The 20,946-nt window shown below is 41.0% G+C and overlaps 4 protein-coding genes across 5 annotated transcripts; all 4 read left to right on the top strand.

Moving 5' to 3' along the window:
• Window positions 1-3,765: 3,765 nt before the first annotated feature.
• Window positions 3,766-7,005, top strand: LOC118771001 (zinc finger protein 226-like). 2 transcript variants are annotated; one of them, XM_036518826.1, is made up of 4 exons: window positions 3,766-4,193; window positions 4,536-4,642; window positions 4,937-5,048; window positions 5,497-7,005. In XM_036518826.1, the coding sequence occupies exons 1-4, from the start codon at window positions 3,926-3,928 to the stop codon at window positions 6,780-6,782; spliced, it is 1,773 nt and encodes a 590-aa protein (XP_036374719.1). In that variant the 5' UTR covers window positions 3,766-3,925; the 3' UTR covers window positions 6,783-7,005. The 2 variants fall into 2 exon arrangements, with proteins under 2 accessions (XP_036374719.1, XP_036374718.1); XM_036518825.1 differs by having other exon boundaries at window positions 4,934-5,048.
• Window positions 7,006-9,123: 2,118 nt separating this feature from the next.
• On the top strand, window positions 9,124-12,673 carry LOC118771552 (oocyte zinc finger protein XlCOF8.4-like). The gene is made up of 4 exons (XM_036519560.1): window positions 9,124-9,554; window positions 9,696-9,817; window positions 10,411-10,522; window positions 11,425-12,673. The coding sequence occupies exons 1-4, from the start codon at window positions 9,269-9,271 to the stop codon at window positions 12,423-12,425; spliced, it is 1,521 nt and encodes a 506-aa protein (XP_036375453.1). The 5' UTR covers window positions 9,124-9,268; the 3' UTR covers window positions 12,426-12,673.
• Window positions 12,674-13,202: 529 nt separating this feature from the next.
• LOC118771003 (oocyte zinc finger protein XlCOF29-like) lies at window positions 13,203-16,147 on the top strand. Its single transcript, XM_036518828.1, has 4 exons — window positions 13,203-13,739; window positions 13,966-14,090; window positions 14,253-14,364; window positions 14,951-16,147. Exons 1-4 carry the CDS (start codon window positions 13,481-13,483, stop codon window positions 15,961-15,963), a joined length of 1,509 nt encoding a protein of 502 aa, XP_036374721.1. The 5' UTR covers window positions 13,203-13,480; the 3' UTR covers window positions 15,964-16,147.
• Window positions 16,148-17,352: 1,205 nt separating this feature from the next.
• Window positions 17,353-20,447, top strand: LOC118771002 (zinc finger protein 286A-like). The gene is made up of 4 exons (XM_036518827.1): window positions 17,353-17,807; window positions 18,384-18,517; window positions 19,017-19,116; window positions 19,347-20,447. Exons 1-4 carry the CDS (start codon window positions 17,522-17,524, stop codon window positions 20,369-20,371), a joined length of 1,545 nt encoding a protein of 514 aa, XP_036374720.1. The 5' UTR covers window positions 17,353-17,521; the 3' UTR covers window positions 20,372-20,447.
• The last annotated feature ends 499 nt before the right edge of the window (window positions 20,448-20,946 follow it).

The raw sequence follows: 20,946 nt of genomic DNA, 5'->3' as shown, positions 1-20,946 counted from the left end.
ACTTCACTGTTTCATCTCCAGCTATGCTACTGTGTCTGGGGATAATGTCTGTGGTGTTTTTTTTTAGTAAAAATATTCAAGCATAGCATGTTTTATTTCTTTACATTATTTCTTTACCTTTTCCACACTCACTGGTTTGGGGGTGTTGTTAGCCTGGTCTGACACTGTTGCTTATTCCATTGTAATGGATATACTTCTGTTCTTTTGTGCTGGAAGTCACTCTAGATAAGAGCGTCTGCGAAATGAATGTAATGTAATGTACATTGACACGTGGAATAAAATGATTATAAAATGTCTTTAATCTTCCCTCCAGGAGCTGTAGTGTCGGATCCTGATGGTAGTGAAAGGGCGGACACACAGACTGCACCTGCTATAGACACAGAAGAGCTCACTGAGCAGCACAGGACTAGACACAGTGTTTGGGAAGACAGTGGACTGGACGCTGTCCTTAAAGCAGAACCAGAAAATGAGACCGTAAACCTCCAGGATGCAGAATCTGAACTTGGTGCCCAGAAACTAAATATTTTGGACTATGAGGACATAATTCATGAGGGACCCTGTCAACAGGAATTTTTCATCACTCAAGGGGTCACAGAGAAAGACAATGAGAATCCAGCAGTCTCTCGCACTACAGAAAGTGACACAGACAACCTGTCTGTTCAGTCAGAGCTGCTTTCTGGGAAAAGTTTACCCTCTTTGGGGTCTCTGGATGTGAAAAGAGAGGAGGAAATGATCGACTCTGAACTCTTGAAAGTGGAAGCTGAGGTGCGTTCTGCCTGGAACAAAGAGATCATGTCAGGAGTAGTTCCCTCACAACACAGCTATTACAACAAAGACTGGGAGAGTGAAGGACTGCAACTTGAAAGTAATAGCAATGTGTGTCCTTCAAATACTGAAATGACAGTTGGGGACAATACTGCTGAGATCAGATTCAATTCCTCAAACATGAATGGATGGGCCTCTTACGGTAGAAGCTTAACAGCATCGAGCAACAATGAGACTCCCTGCACAGATGGCACAAGAGAAGAACGGTTCATTTGTACACAATGTGGAAAAACTTTCAACTGTCAAAATGTTTTAGAAGCACATCAGAGAATTCACTCATTAGATAAACCATTTAATTGCTCACAGTGTGGGAAAAGGTTTGCTCAGTTAAGTAATCTTATCACACATCGTAGAGTACACACAGGAGAGAAACCTTACAGCTGCACACACTGTGGGAAACAGTTTGCTCAGTCACGTTACCTTGTAACACATCTAAGGATCCACACGGGAGAGAAACCATTCAGTTGTACACAGTGCGGAAAGCGGTTTGCTCAGTCCAATAACCTTGTACGACACCAAAGTGTTCACACGGGAAAGAAACCATTCAGGTGCTCGCAGTGTGGGAAGAGTTTCACTACCTCGAGTCACCGGAAAAGACATGAGAGTGTTCATAGGGGAGGGAGACCCTTTGCCTGTACACTGTGAGTGAAGCCTAACATTTGTCATAAAATGTACTGTACTGTACAGACTAGAGTGAAATGTAAGTTTCCCTATTTTTGAGATCCATGTTTCAGTGTAGCCTTTCTTTTGCACCAGTATGTAAATCAGATTTATTTACTGTGTCCATTTACCTCTGAAGACACCACAATATTCACTCTAGACCTGAGGAAACCCCTCAGTTGCACTCATTGTTTGGGGAGGGGGTGAGTCTGTGAAAACATGTAGAGTAATAAAGATTCTTTTGGCAGGATGACTCAAGTGTCCTAACAACTTCAAGCAGAGAAAAACAAAAACAGCTGAACACATTTGGAGTTTTAGACTGTGACATACTTTTAGCAAGCAGAGGACATAGGATGGAAACTGTTTCAGTGGAGGGTGAATTGCATTTTATGATTAAATGACCATGACATTTTACTCTTCCCCTATGTAGATGTAACAGTTTAGATTTGTAGTTACAGAAAGTAATACAAGAGTATACAATATTAAGAATGGACTGCTGTTGTACACTTGAACGGGGTATTTTTCTTAGCTAAAAGCTGAGCTGAATGGACCTCAAAATGAGTCTATATGCATGTAAATTAAATGGCTGTGGATGAGCTCTGCTGATGAAACGAATAATGTATAGTCTTGTGATATGCTTCTATACCGTGTGTTGTTTCATTTAGACACTAAATAATTATCCTGATCATGTTGACCAGCAAGGTTGTCTTTGGACTTTTGTGGAATGTTTGCAATAACCAATGTAGTTTACTTGTAATTAAGACTATATATACTACACTAAATTGGTAACAGGAAAACTAGCATTTAAAAAATCCATAAAATTTCTAAGATGTCTGGTGATAGAAAGGTACACTGCATGGCCAAAAGTATGTGGACACCCCTCCTAATTATTGAGTTCAGGTGTGTCAGCCACACCGATTGTTAACAGGTGAATAAAAACAAGCACATAACTATGCAATCTCCATAGACAAACCTTGGAAGTAGAATGGGTTGTACTGGAGAGCTCAGTGACTCTGGAGCAGTGGAAGCGTGTTCTCTGGAGTGATGAATCACGCTTCACTGTCTGGCAGTCTGATGGACGAATCTGGGTTTGGTGGATGCCAGGAGATCACTACCTACCGGAATGCACAGTGCCTACTGTAAAGTTTGGTGAAGGAGGGATAATGGTCTGGGGCTGTTTTTCAGGGTTTGGGCTAGGCCCTTTAGTTCCAGTGAAGGATAACATTAATGCTACAGCATACAAAGACATTTTAGACAATTGTATGCTTCCCACTTTGTGGCAACAGTTAGGGGAAGGCCCTTTCCTGTTCCAGCATGACTGTGCCCCTGTGCAGAAAGCAACGTCCATAAAGACATGGTTTGACGAGTCTGGTGTGGAGGAGCTCCAGTGGCCTGCACAGAGCGCTGACCTCAACCCCATTGAACACCTTTGGGATGAATTAGAACCAGAGCCAGGCCTTCTCATCCAACATCAGTGTTGACAAATGCTTTACAAATGCTCTTTTGGCTGAATGGGCACAAATTCCCACAGACACACTCCAAAATCTTGTGGAAGACCTTCCGAGAAAAGTGGAGGCTGTTATAACAGCTATGGGCAACTTCATATTAATGCCAATATTAATGGTCAGGTGTCCACATACTTTTGGCCATATAGTGTATTTTAACTCCATAACATGGGATCTATGACCAATGAAGTTGCTGTGTATTTTGTTAGTTGATAACATTAAAATGGAGTGAATTTCTTTTAATTTCAGCCAGTTAGCTAGCCAGCTCACATCACAGTACCATGTTCAACGCATAATGACACTTGAAGATTTTCCATTGATGAACAAAACATGACTCATACGCATAAACACCCTCATTGTCAAACATTACTGCCATCATTCTCCTCACTTACAGTACAAAAGCACTGTATCATTGCAACTCATACAATACAACATAAATATCTAACAAAAAAACAAAAAACATTCAGCACACAGTTGCATACGTAACCTGCAAATACAGGTCTGCCATTACTATTATCGATATCAAAATTAAGCCAAAACACAATACACAACTTATTACTTAACAGATATCAAACAACCACTCTTCAAAGCCAATGCTAGTCAATGTTTACTAAATTCGTTTGTGTAGCTCAGTCCAGTATTTTGAAACTTCCAGATTTTTAATCGTAAAGTGAGGGCATCTCACCAACAGCGTACCCTCCGATCCTCTAGGTGGCAGTAATGCGGATTTTGTCGTAAATACCCAGACCGCTAGGAAGCAGCGAAGTTGCAGTAATGCCGAGATAATGTAGCTGCACACCACTGTAACAGCTGATTAGCTACCAGCAAGTGAATTTACCTAACACGGCATTTTTGCCGCACAACTAGCGTGATCCTCTACTAACTGGCAATCGTTATATAGACTGAAATAGGGTGTGAAGTGGTCTATCGTTAACATGTCCACTTCAGTTGCTTTTCAAAGAGAGCTTGCCGCCATAATGGATATCTTATCTAAAGCGGCCGTGGCAGAAATTTGCAAAATTGTAGAAGATGGCTATGCAGTGTTGCGTTTTGAAATATCTCAGAGTCACCGTGAAAACGAAGACCTTAAGAGGCAGCTGGCTTCGATGCAGATTGGGACGAAAAAGGGGATAGCGATCAACTCCGTGAACAGTCACTGTCGTGGAGCTCAGCTGTACGATAATTTCCAAGCAAGAGCAGAAGGTAACATAGCTAACAAGTGTTATAGCTACCTGGTTACTTTGCAGGAAGCGTGTGCTAAGCTCACACTCCGTGGTCTGGGAGTGTTGTTAGCTTGGTCTGACACTGTTGTTCATTCAACTTGAATGGAGACACATGTTCTATTGTGCAGGAAGTCGCTCTGGATAAGAGCGTCTGCTAAATGCATGTAATGTAATGCAAGTTAATGCATAGTCGGTTCTGGCATTTGCCCTCTTGTCTAGCTCTCTAAACAAATACATTCAGATGTATGGCTAATTTTACCTAGTGAGACGTCCGTTAATATATTTAGCTAGCTTGAATTTCACTTTCCGATTCCTTCCATAGCTGTATCGGAGAGTTATTTTCCAAACTTGGAGGGAGGCGACAATATCGACCGGCGGGGACACGCAGAACCCAAAAGTGTGAACGAGGAACAGGCGCCGATGCTTTTGGTAAGAAGAACGTAACTGCAGTCAGTGCTGTCACTGCTCTGGGTTTAGGTATTAGATTATTATTCGTTTTTATAAACCCTGTTCTTGTAAGATAAGATGCATTGTGTTGCATTCTACGGGGAAGCTGATCTGCAAACTACATGAATACTAGAAAAGTTACTCTGCCTGGGGAATTGGCTGTTGACAGTTCAGATACAGGCCTAGGTCAAGTGTAATTGATTACGTGGCTTTCCAGTTTGTGATGCCTGAGTTGCGTGGTCTGTCGAGAGTAATTGCTATAAACCTTTTTAGCAGTCTGCAGACAAAGAGAAGCGAAGGCCAGAACTGCAGCTTATTAAAAAGGAGAAGTCTGAAGAAGACTTGGGGAGCGGTGAACTGCATGGAGGACTGAATATTCACGAGGAGAGTAAGTGAAGAGGATGAGGATTTAAGTATTGGGAAGAGTGTCACCAGGATGGCACTGAGCATGATTGAGCCTTAATACAAACTGGCACTGTTCCAAGTGTCAACCACTTTTTTAGCAATTAGTTGATTCCCTTTAGGTAAAGGAACACCGAGCATGTGATGGTTCATGCTAATGAGCTTGATTTACATGCATCATGGCAGTGTATTCAAATTAACCTGATCTGCATATACTGGTGCATGGTGTTGAACTTGAGGCAGTGTATGTAAATGAGCTAGATTGGGGATGGCTGAAATGAAGGTGCATGACACTGATAACAGGTGTGGCACAACCACAACCAAGCATTAATATTTCAAAAGGAAAGGAAAATAAATATAAACATGTTCCCCTTGTAATATGAATATTTAATTGTTTAATATCAATTTATAATAACTGTGATGAATCTCACCAGGAGCTGTGGAGTCTGATGGTGGTGAAAGGTCTCCCATTGCAGACACACAGACTGCACCTGCTATAGACACAGAAGAACTCACTGAGCAGCACAGGACCAGCCACAGTGTTTGGGAGGGCAACGGACTGGACACTGTCCTTAAAGCAGAACCAGCAAATGAGACTGTAAATCTCCAGGATGCAGGATGTGAACTCAATGAAGAAAGACTGAACAGCCTGGGCAGTGAGTACATTTTGTGCGAGAGACAGTCTCAGTCAGACATTTTCTTCACGCAAAATACCATTAAAACTGAGACTGAGGATGCAGCTTGCTCTTATGCAACAGAAACCAACTCGGAGAGCCTGTCACTTCATACAGAACTACGGCTTGGGCCTACCACCGCAAAAGACACTGGCAAGAGTTTGTACTTGGGATCTTTTGATGGAATAGACTCTGTACACTTTGAAGTGGAGGATGATATGTGCTCTGCTTGGAACAAAGAGGCACAGCTGGAATCAGGAACTGCAGGAAGGCTGAGCAAACTTGGATATGACAACTTCATGTTTGAGAGATCCAGTCAACAGATGCCCTCTGGTGTTCAACAGGTCACTGACACAGGGCATCCAGCTTGTTCTTACATTACAGAAAGTGACCCCAAGAACTTCTCAGTTCACTCAGAGCTACAGTCCCATCAGACTTTGGCCTCTGAAGGATCTCTTGATATGAAAAGATTGGTTGATATGTGTTCTTCATTGCACAAAGAGGCCCTGTCAGCAACATTTCACACACAGCAAAGGCATAACACAGAGGACTGGGAAAATGATAAATTACAGACAGAAAACTTTTCCAACCTCTCCACAAACACTCAAAGGACAGCAGAAGAGAAAACAACAAGGGTAAATTCTGACGCCACAGACATGAGTGCTTACGCCAGATCGAGTTTCAAGAATCGGGGCAGAGAAAAGCATTTAATTTGTACTTACTGTGGGAAGAGGCTGAGTTGTACTCAAAATCTTGAAATGCACCTGAGAATCCACACAGGAGAGAGACCATTCAGTTGTGCACATTGTGGAAAAAGGTTCAACCAAAAGAATAATCTTAAAACACATTTGAGGACTCATACAGGACAGAAACCATACTGTTGCATACAGTGTGGAAAGCGGTTTGCTGATGCTGGGTATCTTAAAAGGCATCAAAGCGTTCACACAGGAGAGAGACCATTTAGATGTGCAGAGTGTGGGAAGAGTTTCTCTTTTGCAAATAATCTTATAAGACACCGGAGTGTTCACACTGTAAAGACCATTTAGCTGAAAATGTGATAGGAAGGTACACTTTAAGTCACCCTAAAAGGCATGAAAGGGGTCACACTAGATTAAAACTTACAGTGTGGCAGCAAAGGTTTACTCTGTCGTAACATGAAAATGGAGGGAAAGCATATTGCATGGTCTTTGCTATATCTGAATAGTTTATCAAGTATAGTGCCAAATTTCACAAAAACTCTACTTGCAAATTTGTGTGTAATAAAGTAAATTGCACCAGAGAACTCATGGATTTGTTCCAAAATGTTTACACCAATTAAACATCTTGATGAGTAGATATTTCTGTTAATCAAAGGCCACCTCTGATCACAGTTCTTTCCACTGTGGTATTATGGCTGCAACTATAAGTTCCAAGAATAATGTTGTGATTGCAGATGAAGCTTTTGTAGGATATTGATTCAACAGGTTCTGGTTCTTTAAAAAATCAATTGGATTTCTTGCTGGACATAATCAATGATATATTTCTATGAAATATAAACCAGGTTCAGTCTGCTTTGTAAAAATGGGAGGAACTAATTTGTTTCCTACCTCTAACTGTTATGTTCCTGTTGAAATATCAATAAAATTTGGCAGACTAAATGCTCCAGGGGAGAATTACGCAAAAAATTGAATATCAGCGTGGTTGCGTTTTTTGCCAACATAATTTGATTAATCAGAGGGAAATGAAAAAAAAAACATTTTTAAAAGAAACTTACGTTCTTCTCTAAAGAACATTAAACTCTGGCAAGGTTTAGTTTGGCTTTCCAGCCTTTTCATAAAAAGGTAGTCCTGCCATAAGTCATGTTAACTGCTACCAAACCAAACAGCTTCCCAGAATTTAGTTTTGTAATATTCATAAATTGTTGCAGGTATATCTCAAATTTGAAATATATGGATTATCAAAAGAAACAAGTTGTTGTGTATATTTTGAGAAAAAAGACTGTACTGATTTTTGAAATGAAATGTTTTTGATGTCAGGTTGACTAACTGATCATCCATCATTCACGAGTGACCACGACATGCTGTGATATGACTGATCTTTGCATAAGCACTACATCTCTTTCATCTGCGAGGTGGTAATCAAGCTTGGAGAAAATGCTTAGAAAAAAAATCCAGCGTGGGACCAATTATTCTTCCCTTACAAAGTCATTGCATTTTTACTATCTGCCATCGCCAGTATTCAGTGTTCCTGAAACCAACCAGGCTGTCTGTGAGGCACAGTTTTGGAGACCATGAATCATCACCTCAGCTAGACTGAGATATTATGTTCCATCTTTGTAATCAGAATCTAAGAGCAAAGGCACAATGTCTGAGTCCAACAGCAGATCTGCTCTGAGTGGGCAGTTACGCAGCCATTGTTCGCAGGCGTAACAACCACACAGGCCTGGTTCATCGACGAAAAAAAAAATATGATCGTAATATGGGTTTCAGTGACACCTCAAGTAGACTTCTACCAATGGATCCAAGGCCTCTTTAGTGATTATTCAAGGTTTACTGTATCTAGACCCCCCTCACAGACCTCAGCAAAAATGCAGAATATTGCAGTAATGTTTTGCAACAGAATAATCAATGTTTTGAGCAGGACTTCAGAGATAAACCTGAGAATGTAGTAATACAAGCAAAATGTCTACAATGTGTGCATTGTACCAGGTCACATGCTGGCTAGTTGCAAACTTGTAGAACCTGGACAAGAATCCACCTGTTCACTGATCTCTAAACCTTAGGTGCCACACGTTGTCCAGTACCTCCCACAAATACTCAGTTTTAGGTAAATAGCCACTCAAAGTACAGACGTCAATGTGATGAAAACTTATTACTAACAAATCTACCCATATCATCTCACTTTTTAAGAGACACTATTCCAAATATACCACCCAAAGTTTTCAGTTTTAGGAGATGTTAAATGATCCAGGTTTGGCCATTTATTGTATGACCATAAAAAATGTATCTAATTTTGGTGTGTTGAAGTGTTATGGTTAAAAGAATAATAATAAAAAAAAACTGTAAGGAGTTACACCTCAGGGACATTGTAGCCGTTACTGTTGCAAACAAAAAAGGCTGTTAAAAGGTATGAGTGTTAGTATTCCTGCTATCGCTGTAAAAAAAATACTTTGTCAAGAGTGAAGAGTAAAAGCTTTACTTTTCTTCAATGCTTCTGTTTAATCAGAGCAAACGAAAGGTAAGCACATCAGTCTGTGGTTTGCTAAAAACGAAGGTGACTCCTTTATTCCACAATGGAACGGAATGTAAAGCCCTGATTAGTTAAAACAGACACATGCGTAGTGAAGCCTCTTAGGATTGGACGGTATCGAGGCACAACCATCCAACTCTATTTCCATGGCAAAGCACTGGTACCGTTGCAGATCACCAACAGGGGCTAGTTTGCTAGCAGAATAGATAACTGGAGCCTGCTAGTTTTTTATTTTCGCAAGTCTGAAGGCAGTAGCATAGGCTGGTTGTTGATTTAGAAAGAAGTCGTAAACTGCATAGACAGGATGTCCAATTGTGTCTCTTTTCATGCACAACTAGCCTCCATCATGGAGGTACTAGCTAAAGCCGCCGTGGCAGAAATTTGCGAACTTGTGGACGATGGCTATGCCGTTTTGCGATTGGAAATATCTCGAAGGCAGAAAGAGAACGAGGCTTTGAAAAAGAAATTGCATATGATGGAAATGCGAATCGCGAGAGGTTTTATCCAGAGACCACGAGCAACAGAGAGCCCTATAAACGGTCAGTCAGGTGGCGCTCGTGTTTACAATGAATCAAGAGGAACAGCAAGTGGTAAGTTGTATGGCTAACTAGCTGGGTCGTGTGTGGCGTTTTTTACCATTTGTTTCCTTGTCGTAGCCACATCATTATCTTCAGTAAAGCCTGAAATCAACGCGTTATTGCCACGGTATCATGCATCTTCCGTTTTCACAGTTCAGTTTCCAGTCGTTGATGATCTATTCTGCAAGCAACCGAGCATCAGTCTATGGAGAGATGGAGAGACCACGTCTGTTAACGAGGAACAGTCACCCATGCAGTCAATCGTAAGGGAGGAGGTGAGATCAGGCTGCTCGGTAGCCTCGGTGTAGCTGGCCTGAACAGTTCATTACATTATTGTCATTTAACAGACGCTCTTATCCAGAGCGACTTGCAGGCGTTGCAGTTTTAACTGTATGGGCTAAGTACCTTGCCCAAGGGTACAACAGCAGTGCCCCAGTGGGGAATCAAACCAGCAACCTTTAGGTTAGTAACCCCCTCTCCCTACCACTACACCACACTCTTGCCCCTACACACCCCTCATTCATTCAAGGTTAATGTTTTAACCTTTGATGAAATGAATTAACTGTTAACCATGCTGTAGACTTGTTGGGTAGCTTGCTGTGAAATCTATCTCAGCTTAAATGAGAGTTTAATTTATGATTATTTTTTTCTGTATTGAAATAATGCCACGGACAGCTCATTTACATGTTGGACCCAGAAATGCATAAATTAATAAATGTAGAAATGTTTAAATAAATTAACACCATTTATCTGTTTACTCATTTACTTATTTTTCAATCAGTCAGCTTTCATCCTCCATTGATGATGCCTGAAATGTGAAACACTGGGATTCAATCAGAGTAAGCACTTCAATCTTCTGTTCAATCAGTCTGCAGATTTGGATGATGGAGTACCTGAATCGCCGCTTATTAAAAAAGAGACGCTGGAAGAGGACTTGGGAAATGGGGATCCCCAGGGAGCACTGAAAATCAGTGAGGAGAGTAAGTGAGGGGATGAAATCCTTGTGATGTTGTTGATGTTGTTTTTTGGCTGTTGTACATGGACACCCAAGCATGTTAAAATAATACAGCTCCAGTGTGTCTCGCTACCACTAACTGCACTAGCTAGCTAATGTAGTGTTAAGATTTAAGGAAGAACACAATAGAACAAAAAACTGTAAATGTCATCTGAATTCACAATGGTAAATGGAAGCAAGGGTACGAAGTGAGCCAAAATTGCTTTGTAAGCCCATAACAGATTTCATGTATTTGGCCACAGTTGTTTCGGTCGAGTTAGGCAAATATTTAGATGATTAAAAAAGAGTAAAAGTTAAAATGAATATACAGTAGATCTGTGTTATAATATGTTATAATATTAATGCTGTGTGATAACAAGGATGCCTGTTGATCGTGTGATTTTAAAGACAGTTTTCTTTCATGCATGGCCATTTTCTCTGAATTTACAATTAAGTAATGTGACAGGGGCTGAATTCAAACCAAGGACAAGAGACAGGGTACAGATGGAAGTATACGCAGTCAAATAGTTTTAATGAGCTTTTGTTCAATATACATTTGTGGAATCCCTTGTAACAGTTGTTTCTTGCAAGATAATATGATTTCATGAATTATTTTACTGGATTGTCATTTTACATAAATTGTACATAGAGAATTTACAAATTACATGACTTCTCTAAATTATAGTAACTGACTATTTTCCCCACCCACTTGGTGTAGCCCATGTTGTGTACCTCCTCTGTTCTTTTTTACAATTGCAGTCTGGTCATCTTAACCTAAGGCTGTGGTAAAATCAGTTTCAATTCTAAGTGTGTAGTATATTCATTTTTTTTCAGTTAGCCATCAATAAATTGCATGGTGATACATTTTCGCTTTAAACTTCTCTCCAGGATCTATTGAGTCAGGCACTGATGGTGGTGAAATGGTTCCTGTTGCGGACACACAGACTGCACCTGCTGTAGACACAGAGGAGCTCACTGAACAGAACAGGACCAGACACAGTGTGTGGGAGGACAGTGGACTGGACACTGCCCTCAAAGCAGAGCCAGCGATCAATGGTGTGAACCAGAGGCTCCGGGATACAGGATGTGAAATTGGTGCAGGAAGACTGAACAGCCTGAGCAATGAGTATACTTTGTATGAGAGACCCTCTCAGCTGGACACCTTCTTCCCCCAGCAAACATCTGAAACAGAGACTGAGAGTCCTGCATGCTCTTATGCTTCTAAAACCACCTCAAAGAGCCGGTCATTTCACACAGAGCTACAGCTTGGGCCTGCTGCAGCAAAAGATGCCAGTAAAAGTCTGCCGCCTTTAAGCTCTCTTGATGGAATGCACTCTAGGGCATTTGAAGCAGAGGCTGATATGCGCTCTGTATGGAACAGAGACCCTCTGTCAGGATCAATTTATACACAATGCAGACATAACAAAAAAGACTGGGAAACTGAAAAATTGCATCCAGAAAATGTCACCAACATTTATCCCCCACACATCCAGATGGCACCAAGAGAGGATACAGAGGGTTCAAAATCCAAGCCAGCAGCCTTGAACAGGTATGCACCCTGTGATGAAAGTCTCACTACATCAATATGCATGAATACCCCTCGCAAAGTTGGTTCAAGAGAGAGACGTTTCATCTGTACCTTCTGTGGGAAGAGTTTCTCCTCTCCGCAGAATCTTGAAACACATGTGAGAGTTCACACAGGGGAAAGACCATTCAGCTGTGCACAGTGTGGGAAAAGGTTCACCCAGTCTGGTCATCTAAAAACGCATCAGAGTGTTCATACTGGAGAGAGACCATTTATGTGTACGCATTGTGGGAAGAGGTTTGCTGGCAAACAAAACCTTAAAATACATCAACAGAGATATCATCCAGCTGAATCTGTTGGATGAGCATCACACTCAGGGGTTATGAATAAGTTGCTTGTTATGTAATTCTCAGAGTATGGGATGATGTTCATGAGAATGGCCTTCTGAAAAACACATGTAGCATTTGAAAATGTAACAGATATATTGATTGATGTTTGAAATGTCTCATGTCAAACAAACTATGAAGCATGACTATTTTGCTAGTCTTTTTTTTCTTTTTTGCTTTAAATATGTTGAATGGACTCTTTTGAGGACACCAGGCGTTTATTGCTTAATTTATTAGCTGCAACTATACTTTTAATGAACAACCATTCCACAAATGTGTAAAAGTAATTAATTGACCCTGCTCAAAAGTACTGTGTAGCTTAGTTCTCCATTTGCAAACTAAGCAGCTCAGCTGTAGAACAGTTCATTCAATTTGGACATCCTCTGAATACAACTATTAAGTAGCTCTGCATTTTTAAGCAGTGAGTGACTATTTATTTTGATGTGATTAAGTGAAATATTGATTCTGTGTAAAGAATTTTATATAACTTTTTGTAGTGTGTGTTTCTCACAGAAACATAAAATAATAAGCAAGTGCATTTCTTTGTTCTATGGAGTGTGTGTGTGTATATGACTACCTGACTTCTTCAGTAAAACGAACAAAAAAAAAAAAAACTGAGCACTAGACCAAGAAGTGAGGCAGAAAGACCACTTCCAGGTGGGACCGCGCCTGAATGTACTGTATGTGTAAGATAATATACTTTAGACACTGGGCCGACAGGACACTGACCATGAAGGGTGTAGTTTCGGGTACTTACGGTAATCCAAATACGACATACGATCGCTTCCCCGTCAATCCGGAAGTAAATAGAAGCGAGATGGTTGGCAAGGACAGCGCGTAGCAGATGTGATTAATTTTGCATCGTTTAACTAACTACCATGCTATCCTCTCCATACTATGATAGCCATTTTTGCCAAGCTAAGTATTTGTAGATAGTAAGTGGTAGTTGTAGTACTGTTGTCCTACAGTAACTATAGTGTTTCCCAAATATTTTGAATGTGATGTGAACTGGTCTGGCTGTTCGCTAGCTACAATGGCGAATTATGTTGCTTTCCATACACGGTTAACTTCCATCATGAATGTATTAACTCAAGCGGCCATCGCAGAAATTTGCGCGCTTGTGGATGATGGCTATGCGGTATTACACGTGGAACTCTCTCGGAGTAAAAAAGAGAATGAGGGACTGAAGAGGAAACTGCAGATGATGGAGCTGAGGATTGCGCGAGTGTCTGTGGAGTCAACAGGACGCTCTGGTGGTGCCGCTCAGGTTTGCAATGAAAGAACGTTAAGGGGTAAGTTTCAGTGTCTGCGCAGTGACGTTTTCCTTATGTCTGTCCAGAGTTGTGTTAATCCTCATATTAGATAGCTGCATTTATATGGATATGACAGTAATTAAAGACATGCATTTGTAATGGGCACACTCGAAAACTGCGCTTGAACTTTCTTATCCCACTCCGACAATTTGTATTTGTCTTTCAACACTTCTTTGGGATTTTGACACATCTGACACTGTACCAGAGGAGGGTCACTTTCCAGCCACAGACTCTTCTGTTGGTGGTCAGCTGGACAGGGGCCTTTGGAAAGACGGAGAGCCCTCAGCAGTCAATGAGGATGCTCTTGTTCAGTCAGACTTGAAAGACAAGGTGAGATTTATAGCAACAGTACACAATGATTATTCTAATGGCTAAAATGGCTAAAATTATCCCTTCAGACCTTCAACTTTACTGCCATGCTTGTGGTGATGTCCATGAAGTGGTTGGGAGCTTGGATCTAGTCAGGTAAAACAGCTTGTTCCTCTGTTGCAGCCTAAAGACATAGAGGAGGCCGACCCTGAAACACTTATGATCAAAAAGGAGGGACTTGAGGAGGACTTGGAGAACAGTGATCTACAGGGAGGACTTAAGAGCAGACAGGAGAGTAAGTGAAAGCAATTGAAACCATTGCCGTTGTGTGCACAGTTAACTCCTTCAGTCCCAATATGTCCATATCCCCTTGGAACAAGAGTTTTCAAGATTACAGCAAAGTTGTCCTCTTTGGCTGTACCCTTAATTAGTTTATCACATATTTCCATGTATTTTCATCAGTGTGCCTAGATACTAGATACATTGATCACTTAGTAGCCATAGCATGGACTTCCTGTTCCCAGCATTAATGATGATATATGTTTGTGGCTAAACACCAATTCAAATGTAACATAATGATTTCAGTGTTTGCAAAGACGTTTTACTTCACAGTCAGCTGTGGGAACATCATTATGGCTGTGAGACAGCAGCCTTGGACAGCAGTCTGGTGACAAGCAGTGCCACTGTTAAACCAAAGACTTCCATCCTCTCCAAAATGCAATTACATAGTGATGTCATCTCCACCTGTGGTTAAGCATAAGGAATATCACCAAATGCAATATGGTGTAAGTGAATGCTCAGACCAAATGTTGTGTTTTCTCCACGCAATGCAGTTCATTTTCGATGCATTCTTATGGTGTTGTCTCTTGCTTTCCTTTCAGGACCTGCTGAGTCGAAAGCTGAAGATGGGGAAAAGACTCCCGTTGTGGACACAAAGATTGCACCTGCTGTAGACACAGATGAGCTCAATGAACAGCGCAGGACTGGACACAGTGTTTGGGAAGACAGTGGACTGGACACCGTCCTTAAGGTAGAGCCAGAGGACGAGACTGAAAATGTCCTGGACACAGGATCAGAACACAGTACAGGAAGGCTGAACAGCCTGGGCAATGAGTATGCTTTGTATGAGAGAAACGGCCAGCTGGACACATTCTTTACACAGGGAAACAGTGAAACAGAGACTGAGGGTCCAGCGTGCTCTTACACTACCAAAACCGACTCGGACAGCCTGTCCATTCACTCAGAGCTACAGCTTGGTCCTACTACAGCAAAAGTTACTGATAAGAATCTGTTATGTATAGGCTCTCTTGATGGGAAACAAGGTGTTTTACTTATGGACTCTGTACCTTTTGAAGGAGAGGTGGATATGCGTTCTACATGGAGCAAAGAAGCCCTGTCAGGATCAATTTATACACAATACACACAAAACAGAAAGGACTGGGAGACTCTAAAGTTGCATCCAGAAAAGGTTTCCAACATTTATCCTGCACATACCCAAATTGTTCCAAGGGAAAGTTCAGTGGCTTTAAAATCCAAGGTGCCAGCTATGAATAGATATGCATCTATTGATAAAAGTTTTACTACATCAGTATGCATGAAGACCCACAGACCAGGTACAAGAAAGAAACGGTTTATTTGTACCTTCTGCGGAAAGGGCTTTCCGTCCCTGCACAATCTTGAAACACATGTGAGAGTTCACACAGGAGAGAGACCATTTAGCTGTGCACAATGTGGAAAGAGGTTCACTCAGTCAGGTCATTTAAAGGCACACCAGAGTGTTCATACAGGAGAAAGGCCATTTATGTGCACACATTGTGGGAAAAGATTTACTGGGAAACATAACCTTAAAGTACACCAACAGAGAACTCATTCAGCTGAATCTAATGTTGGATGAGCCTCAAAATCAGGGATTAAAAGGTACACTTTGAGTATCATTTAATGCTCAGAAAATGGGAAGTGGCTGTTGTTTCTTTGCCTTTTGGCTATGACTCTGGCTGGGTTGCTTTAGGTTACATTTGATTAGTCTAACTGGAGAGCTGAGAGGTGTGTGTGTGTGTGTGTGTGTGTGTGTGTGTGTGTGCGCACGTGCATGCATGTCTGTATGTATGTATGTATCTGGCTTCTCCCTAACACTTTGTCAGGTCCTGCCTTGTTGGGGTTCTATATATTGTTCTCCACTGAGCCCCCAGATCCACTACTGTTTGTGCAGGTCAGCCTAGAGTTGCCAAGTTTGTTTGATGTATTTATGTATAAAATTATTAAAAGGGAAGAATCTTCTAGAATACCACACACGGTGCACCACAACAAACCACAAATATATTAGTTGATTCTTGAAATATATGTACACTAACGATGAAAAGGTGAGGCATCATTTTTTATCATGAAATTCCTTTTTTGCCTGGATTTGCAGAGTCACCTCTGTTAACTGTACTTCCTTTTTCACATATTCTAGTTGCAAAATACTACAGTCTGCTATTTGGAGAGAAACATAGTGCAGAGAAATGCCCTTGAGACTGGTGGGAGGGGGTGTAAAAAGGGGTCAATACCTGTGCTCTTTGAATCAGAGTTCACTAATAAAGTATCCCACATTATTGTTTGTGCCTGTGTGTAACGGTTGGCTTTGAGGGACGCCAGCTAATGCCCTTTTCTCAATGATGATGTTGCATAGTGTTCATCATACTTAGAGCTAGAGGGCTTCCAAAGAAGCTGTTTAGCTTGCACTGAGTGAAACCTCCCTCCTGCTGACAAAGGCTACACCGGTAAAAGAATTAAGCTCATTGCCCAGCATTTACATCAGTGAACAGAATTTTTTTGTGGCCAACAAAAGACAGAGTGCCAGAGGCTCCAGCATGTTGATTTAAATATAAGAAAACTGTACAACAAGAGCTGGTCACCTGGACACCGATTTTAAGCGAATTTAAAATGAGGTCGCTGTAAGAACATTTAATGACATATTCAATAATGTGTTTAACAGAAACTTCAAAAATGAAATCTACAGTCAGGAGTGGAAGCTTTGAATATGATAAAATGAATCATTGAACCCCATGACAATATGACATCCACAGCTCAGCGTAGTTTACTAGTAGCAGGATGGATACGACAGGTGTATCAGCACAGTTTGTCAGTGGTTAGTGTCGGATATTTACGGTAATTCATTTCCAAAACACTTTTTTTCATCCAGTCCCTATTTGCGATCTGTGGTCGCTTCCTTCTCATTCCGGAAGTAAATTGTAAACGTTTGCCAGTCAGCCAGCAAGAGATGCAGTAGTTCGGTAGCAAGCTAAAGGATTGTATGTTTCATCGCAGAGGCAGCTAGTTAGCAACATAGTTAACTGGGTGCACATTAGGGCAGCGGTTGCCTATTTGTATTTAGTGTACGGTGTCCGCTCTGGAAGTCCACTAATATTGCAGTTTCCACTGAATATTTTGGACGTGGAGTTAACCGGTCCGCGATGACGTCGAATTATGTAGCTTTCCATACACAGTTAACCTCCATAATGGAGGTATTAACTAAAGCTGCCATCGCAGAAATTTGCGAACTTGTGGACGATGGCTATGCGGTTTTACATTTGGAAATATCCCGAAGTCAGAAAGAGAACGAGGCTCTTAAAAGGAAATTACGAATGATGGAGATGAGGATTGAACGAGGGTCCTGGGCGAGAGCGGTGCGGGAGAGCTGTGTAAACAGTCGCTCAAGTGGAGTTCAGCTTTATAATGAATTTAGAGCAACAGCACGGGGTAAGTTGCAGTTAGTGATGTGTTACCAAGGGTAATTACCCCGCAGTAACTTCGTAGTAACGGAAGACCTGCAAAATACATAATCTGGCAACAGATTAATTATTAAAGTTAGAAATAAATACGAGTGAATCGTAAAGAAGTTATGTAAAAGCAGCCATGCTAAGCAATAAAGACATTAATGACATGACCTTTTTCTATTCATGTATTGATATATAAATAAATTTTGTATTTATTTCTGCATTTTTATTTATCAATTCATTTATAATTTTGGTTTGGTATGCTATAGTTAAATATGCGCATTACTATTTGCGCGATGAAATATGCGCAGATACTAGTACAATTACAGGAGGGAGTGTTACTAGTGTAGTTAGCACTATTTGCCTTTTTAATAAATGGCCGTATTACTCCCCGCCTGATAACGCTGGAACGCTGTCCAAGTCGACGCCCCCAGACCCGCCGCAGGACTTTGACTGACAGATTGGCATTGTTTTGCATTTATTGTGTATTGCATTTCATTTGCATTTCGTTCACGTGTATTCTCTTTAATCATGAAATGGGCAATCATCCATGTTCCAGAGGAGAATCACTTTCCCGCTGCACACAGAGACTTCTCTGTTGGCAGTCAGCTGGGCATCAGTCTTTGGAGAGATGGAGAGCCTGCAGCCTTGGATGAGGAAGACACTGCAGTTAGGTCTGATGTGCAGGATAAGGTCAGTGTATGGATCAGCACAAACAGTGTGATTCTGCATTCAAGAATAAAAGTTATGTAATCCTTTCTTTTCTGGGGAGCTTTTTGGTGTTAAAGCTTCATCACTAAAACACATTCACGAACAACATCAAGTTGATGCTTCATGATGTTTTATTATAACATGCATATTGTATTGTTTGTCCACTGAATGATGTATAAGGCATTGATAGCAAAGTAAAACTGTCATTCTATCTGCATTAACCATTTACAACATATTGTGATGAGTAATGTCATATTGTATATATATGCTGCAAAAATTCACAGATTTAATACATCTTTCCGTATGATGTATTTACTATCAGAACAAGGCCAACTGCTGTTGGACAAGGTCTTTTACAGAGACCTTCAAATTAATTCAGACAATACTAGTTAATGTGTGCTAGTATGCTTGTGGGAATCTTTTTTTGGTTAGAGAGGAAACCTAGAATTTATTAAAATGAAACCTGTTGTTCCTGTTACAGCCTGCGGACGTTGAGGAAGCAATGATTATCAAAAAGGAGGGACTTGAGGAGGATTTGGAGAACGGTGACTCACAGGGAAGACTGAAGAGCAGAAAAGAGAGTAAGTGAAAGGAATTATAGAAAGGAGCCATAATTAACCCCTTCAGCTCCGTCGTGTCTATGTGTCATCAGAAATTGAGAAGCATCCGTGGGACCAGCAGAGGTCCAAACTGTTTTACTCTTCAGTTTTCTTCACTTACTTCATATGTGAGTAATTGACTTTAAACTATTCCAGTTTATAACTTGTAATGCGAGGATATTGATAACATGTTGTCTCTAATATTGCCCCAGGGGTTGCAAAGTCTGGATCTAACGATGGTGAAAGGGCTCCTAATGGGGACACACGGACTGCACCTGAACACGCAGAGGAGCTCACTGAACAGCACAGACCCAGAAAAAGTGCTTGGAAAGACAGTGGACTGGACACTGTCCTTAAGGCTGAACCAGAGGACGAGACTGAAAATGTCCAGGATACAGGCTCGGAGCACAGTACAGGAAGGCTGAACAGCCTGGGCAATGAGTACCCTTTATATGAGAGAAATGGACAGTTGGACACCTTGTTTTCACAGAGGAGCACTGACACAGAGACTGAGGGTCCAGCGTGCTCTTATACTACCGAAACAGACTCAGAGAGCTTGTCAGTTCACTCCGAACAGCGCCTTGGTCCTATCACAGGGAAAGGTGCAGTTGACAGCCTCTCTCCTTTAGGGTCTGCTGATATGAAACCAGATGTCATAGTTATTGACTCAGAACCCGTTAAAGTAGATGCTGAGGTATGTTCTGCTTGGAGTGAAGAGGCAACGTTAGGAGTGGTTCACACACAGCAAAGGCATCACAAAGAGTATAGGGGCAGAGATAAACTACTGCCAGAAAATGCAGCCCAAATGCCAGTGAGAGAGAGCAGTACGGAGTCAAATAGGCTTTTCACTTTACCAAGAAAGGTTAGAGTTGGTGTGAGAGAGAAAAGGTTCATTTGTGGATACTGTGGGAAGAGTTTCACATGTCCCAAATATCTCCAAACACACCAGAGAGTTCACACAGGGGAAAAACCATACAGCTGTATGCAGTGCGGGAAAAGGTTTGCCCAGTCAAGTTACCTCAAGAAACATCAGACAGTTCACACGGGAGAGAAACCTTTCAGCTGTGCACAGTGTGGAAAGCGATTTGCTGATTCAAGTAATCTCATTAGACACAAGAGCGTACACACAGGAGAGAGACCATTTATTTGCATACATTGTGGGGAAAGATTTGCCGGAAAACATAACCTTAAAATACATCAACAGAGGAACCATCCATCAGTGTGGAGTGTGAGGTAAAACTTGAAAATGAAATGGAAAAATCATTCTACTTATTATATTGTGCACATATGGGCAGTTTTTTTTTGAGAAGGGAGTCATCCTAATAGCATTTCATAGTGGATAGAAGTAAAAGAATATATTGACTTTTACTGTGTCATACATATATAAAACAATCGTGACACCGTACCTCATTGTTTCATTTTATACAAATACTGATTTTGAGTCTTTTTAAATGTGTGTTACTGTTGTTTATAGGAAAGCTGTGTCATTTTGGAGGAGAATACTCCCCAATTTTAAAAATGTACTCAGACAGTCCAACTGTCATGATAATGTTGTAAATTCATCAGTTTTGAACTAACTTAAGACATTTCAGAAATATTTGTACATTTTACAGTAGCCATGCTGTAATTACACATTTGAAATGTAGAGGTAGCTGTTGTTGTACAATGTGGTACTAATGGTATAAATGACTTAGATGAAATTAAACTTTGGATTATAACCTGTATATTATGCTGTGATTTTGGACTGCACCATAAAGATGAATTTTTGCGACGTTTTACTGATGATTTAAATAGTGATTACACTTTACACAT

Source organism: Megalops cyprinoides, chromosome 24 (assembly GCF_013368585.1).
Source record: "Megalops cyprinoides isolate fMegCyp1 chromosome 24, fMegCyp1.pri, whole genome shotgun sequence".
NCBI classification, from domain to species: domain Eukaryota; kingdom Metazoa; phylum Chordata; class Actinopteri; order Elopiformes; family Megalopidae; genus Megalops; species Megalops cyprinoides.
The sequence above is the reverse complement of the archived record's forward strand: the minus strand, read 5'-3'. Positions and strand labels throughout refer to the sequence as shown.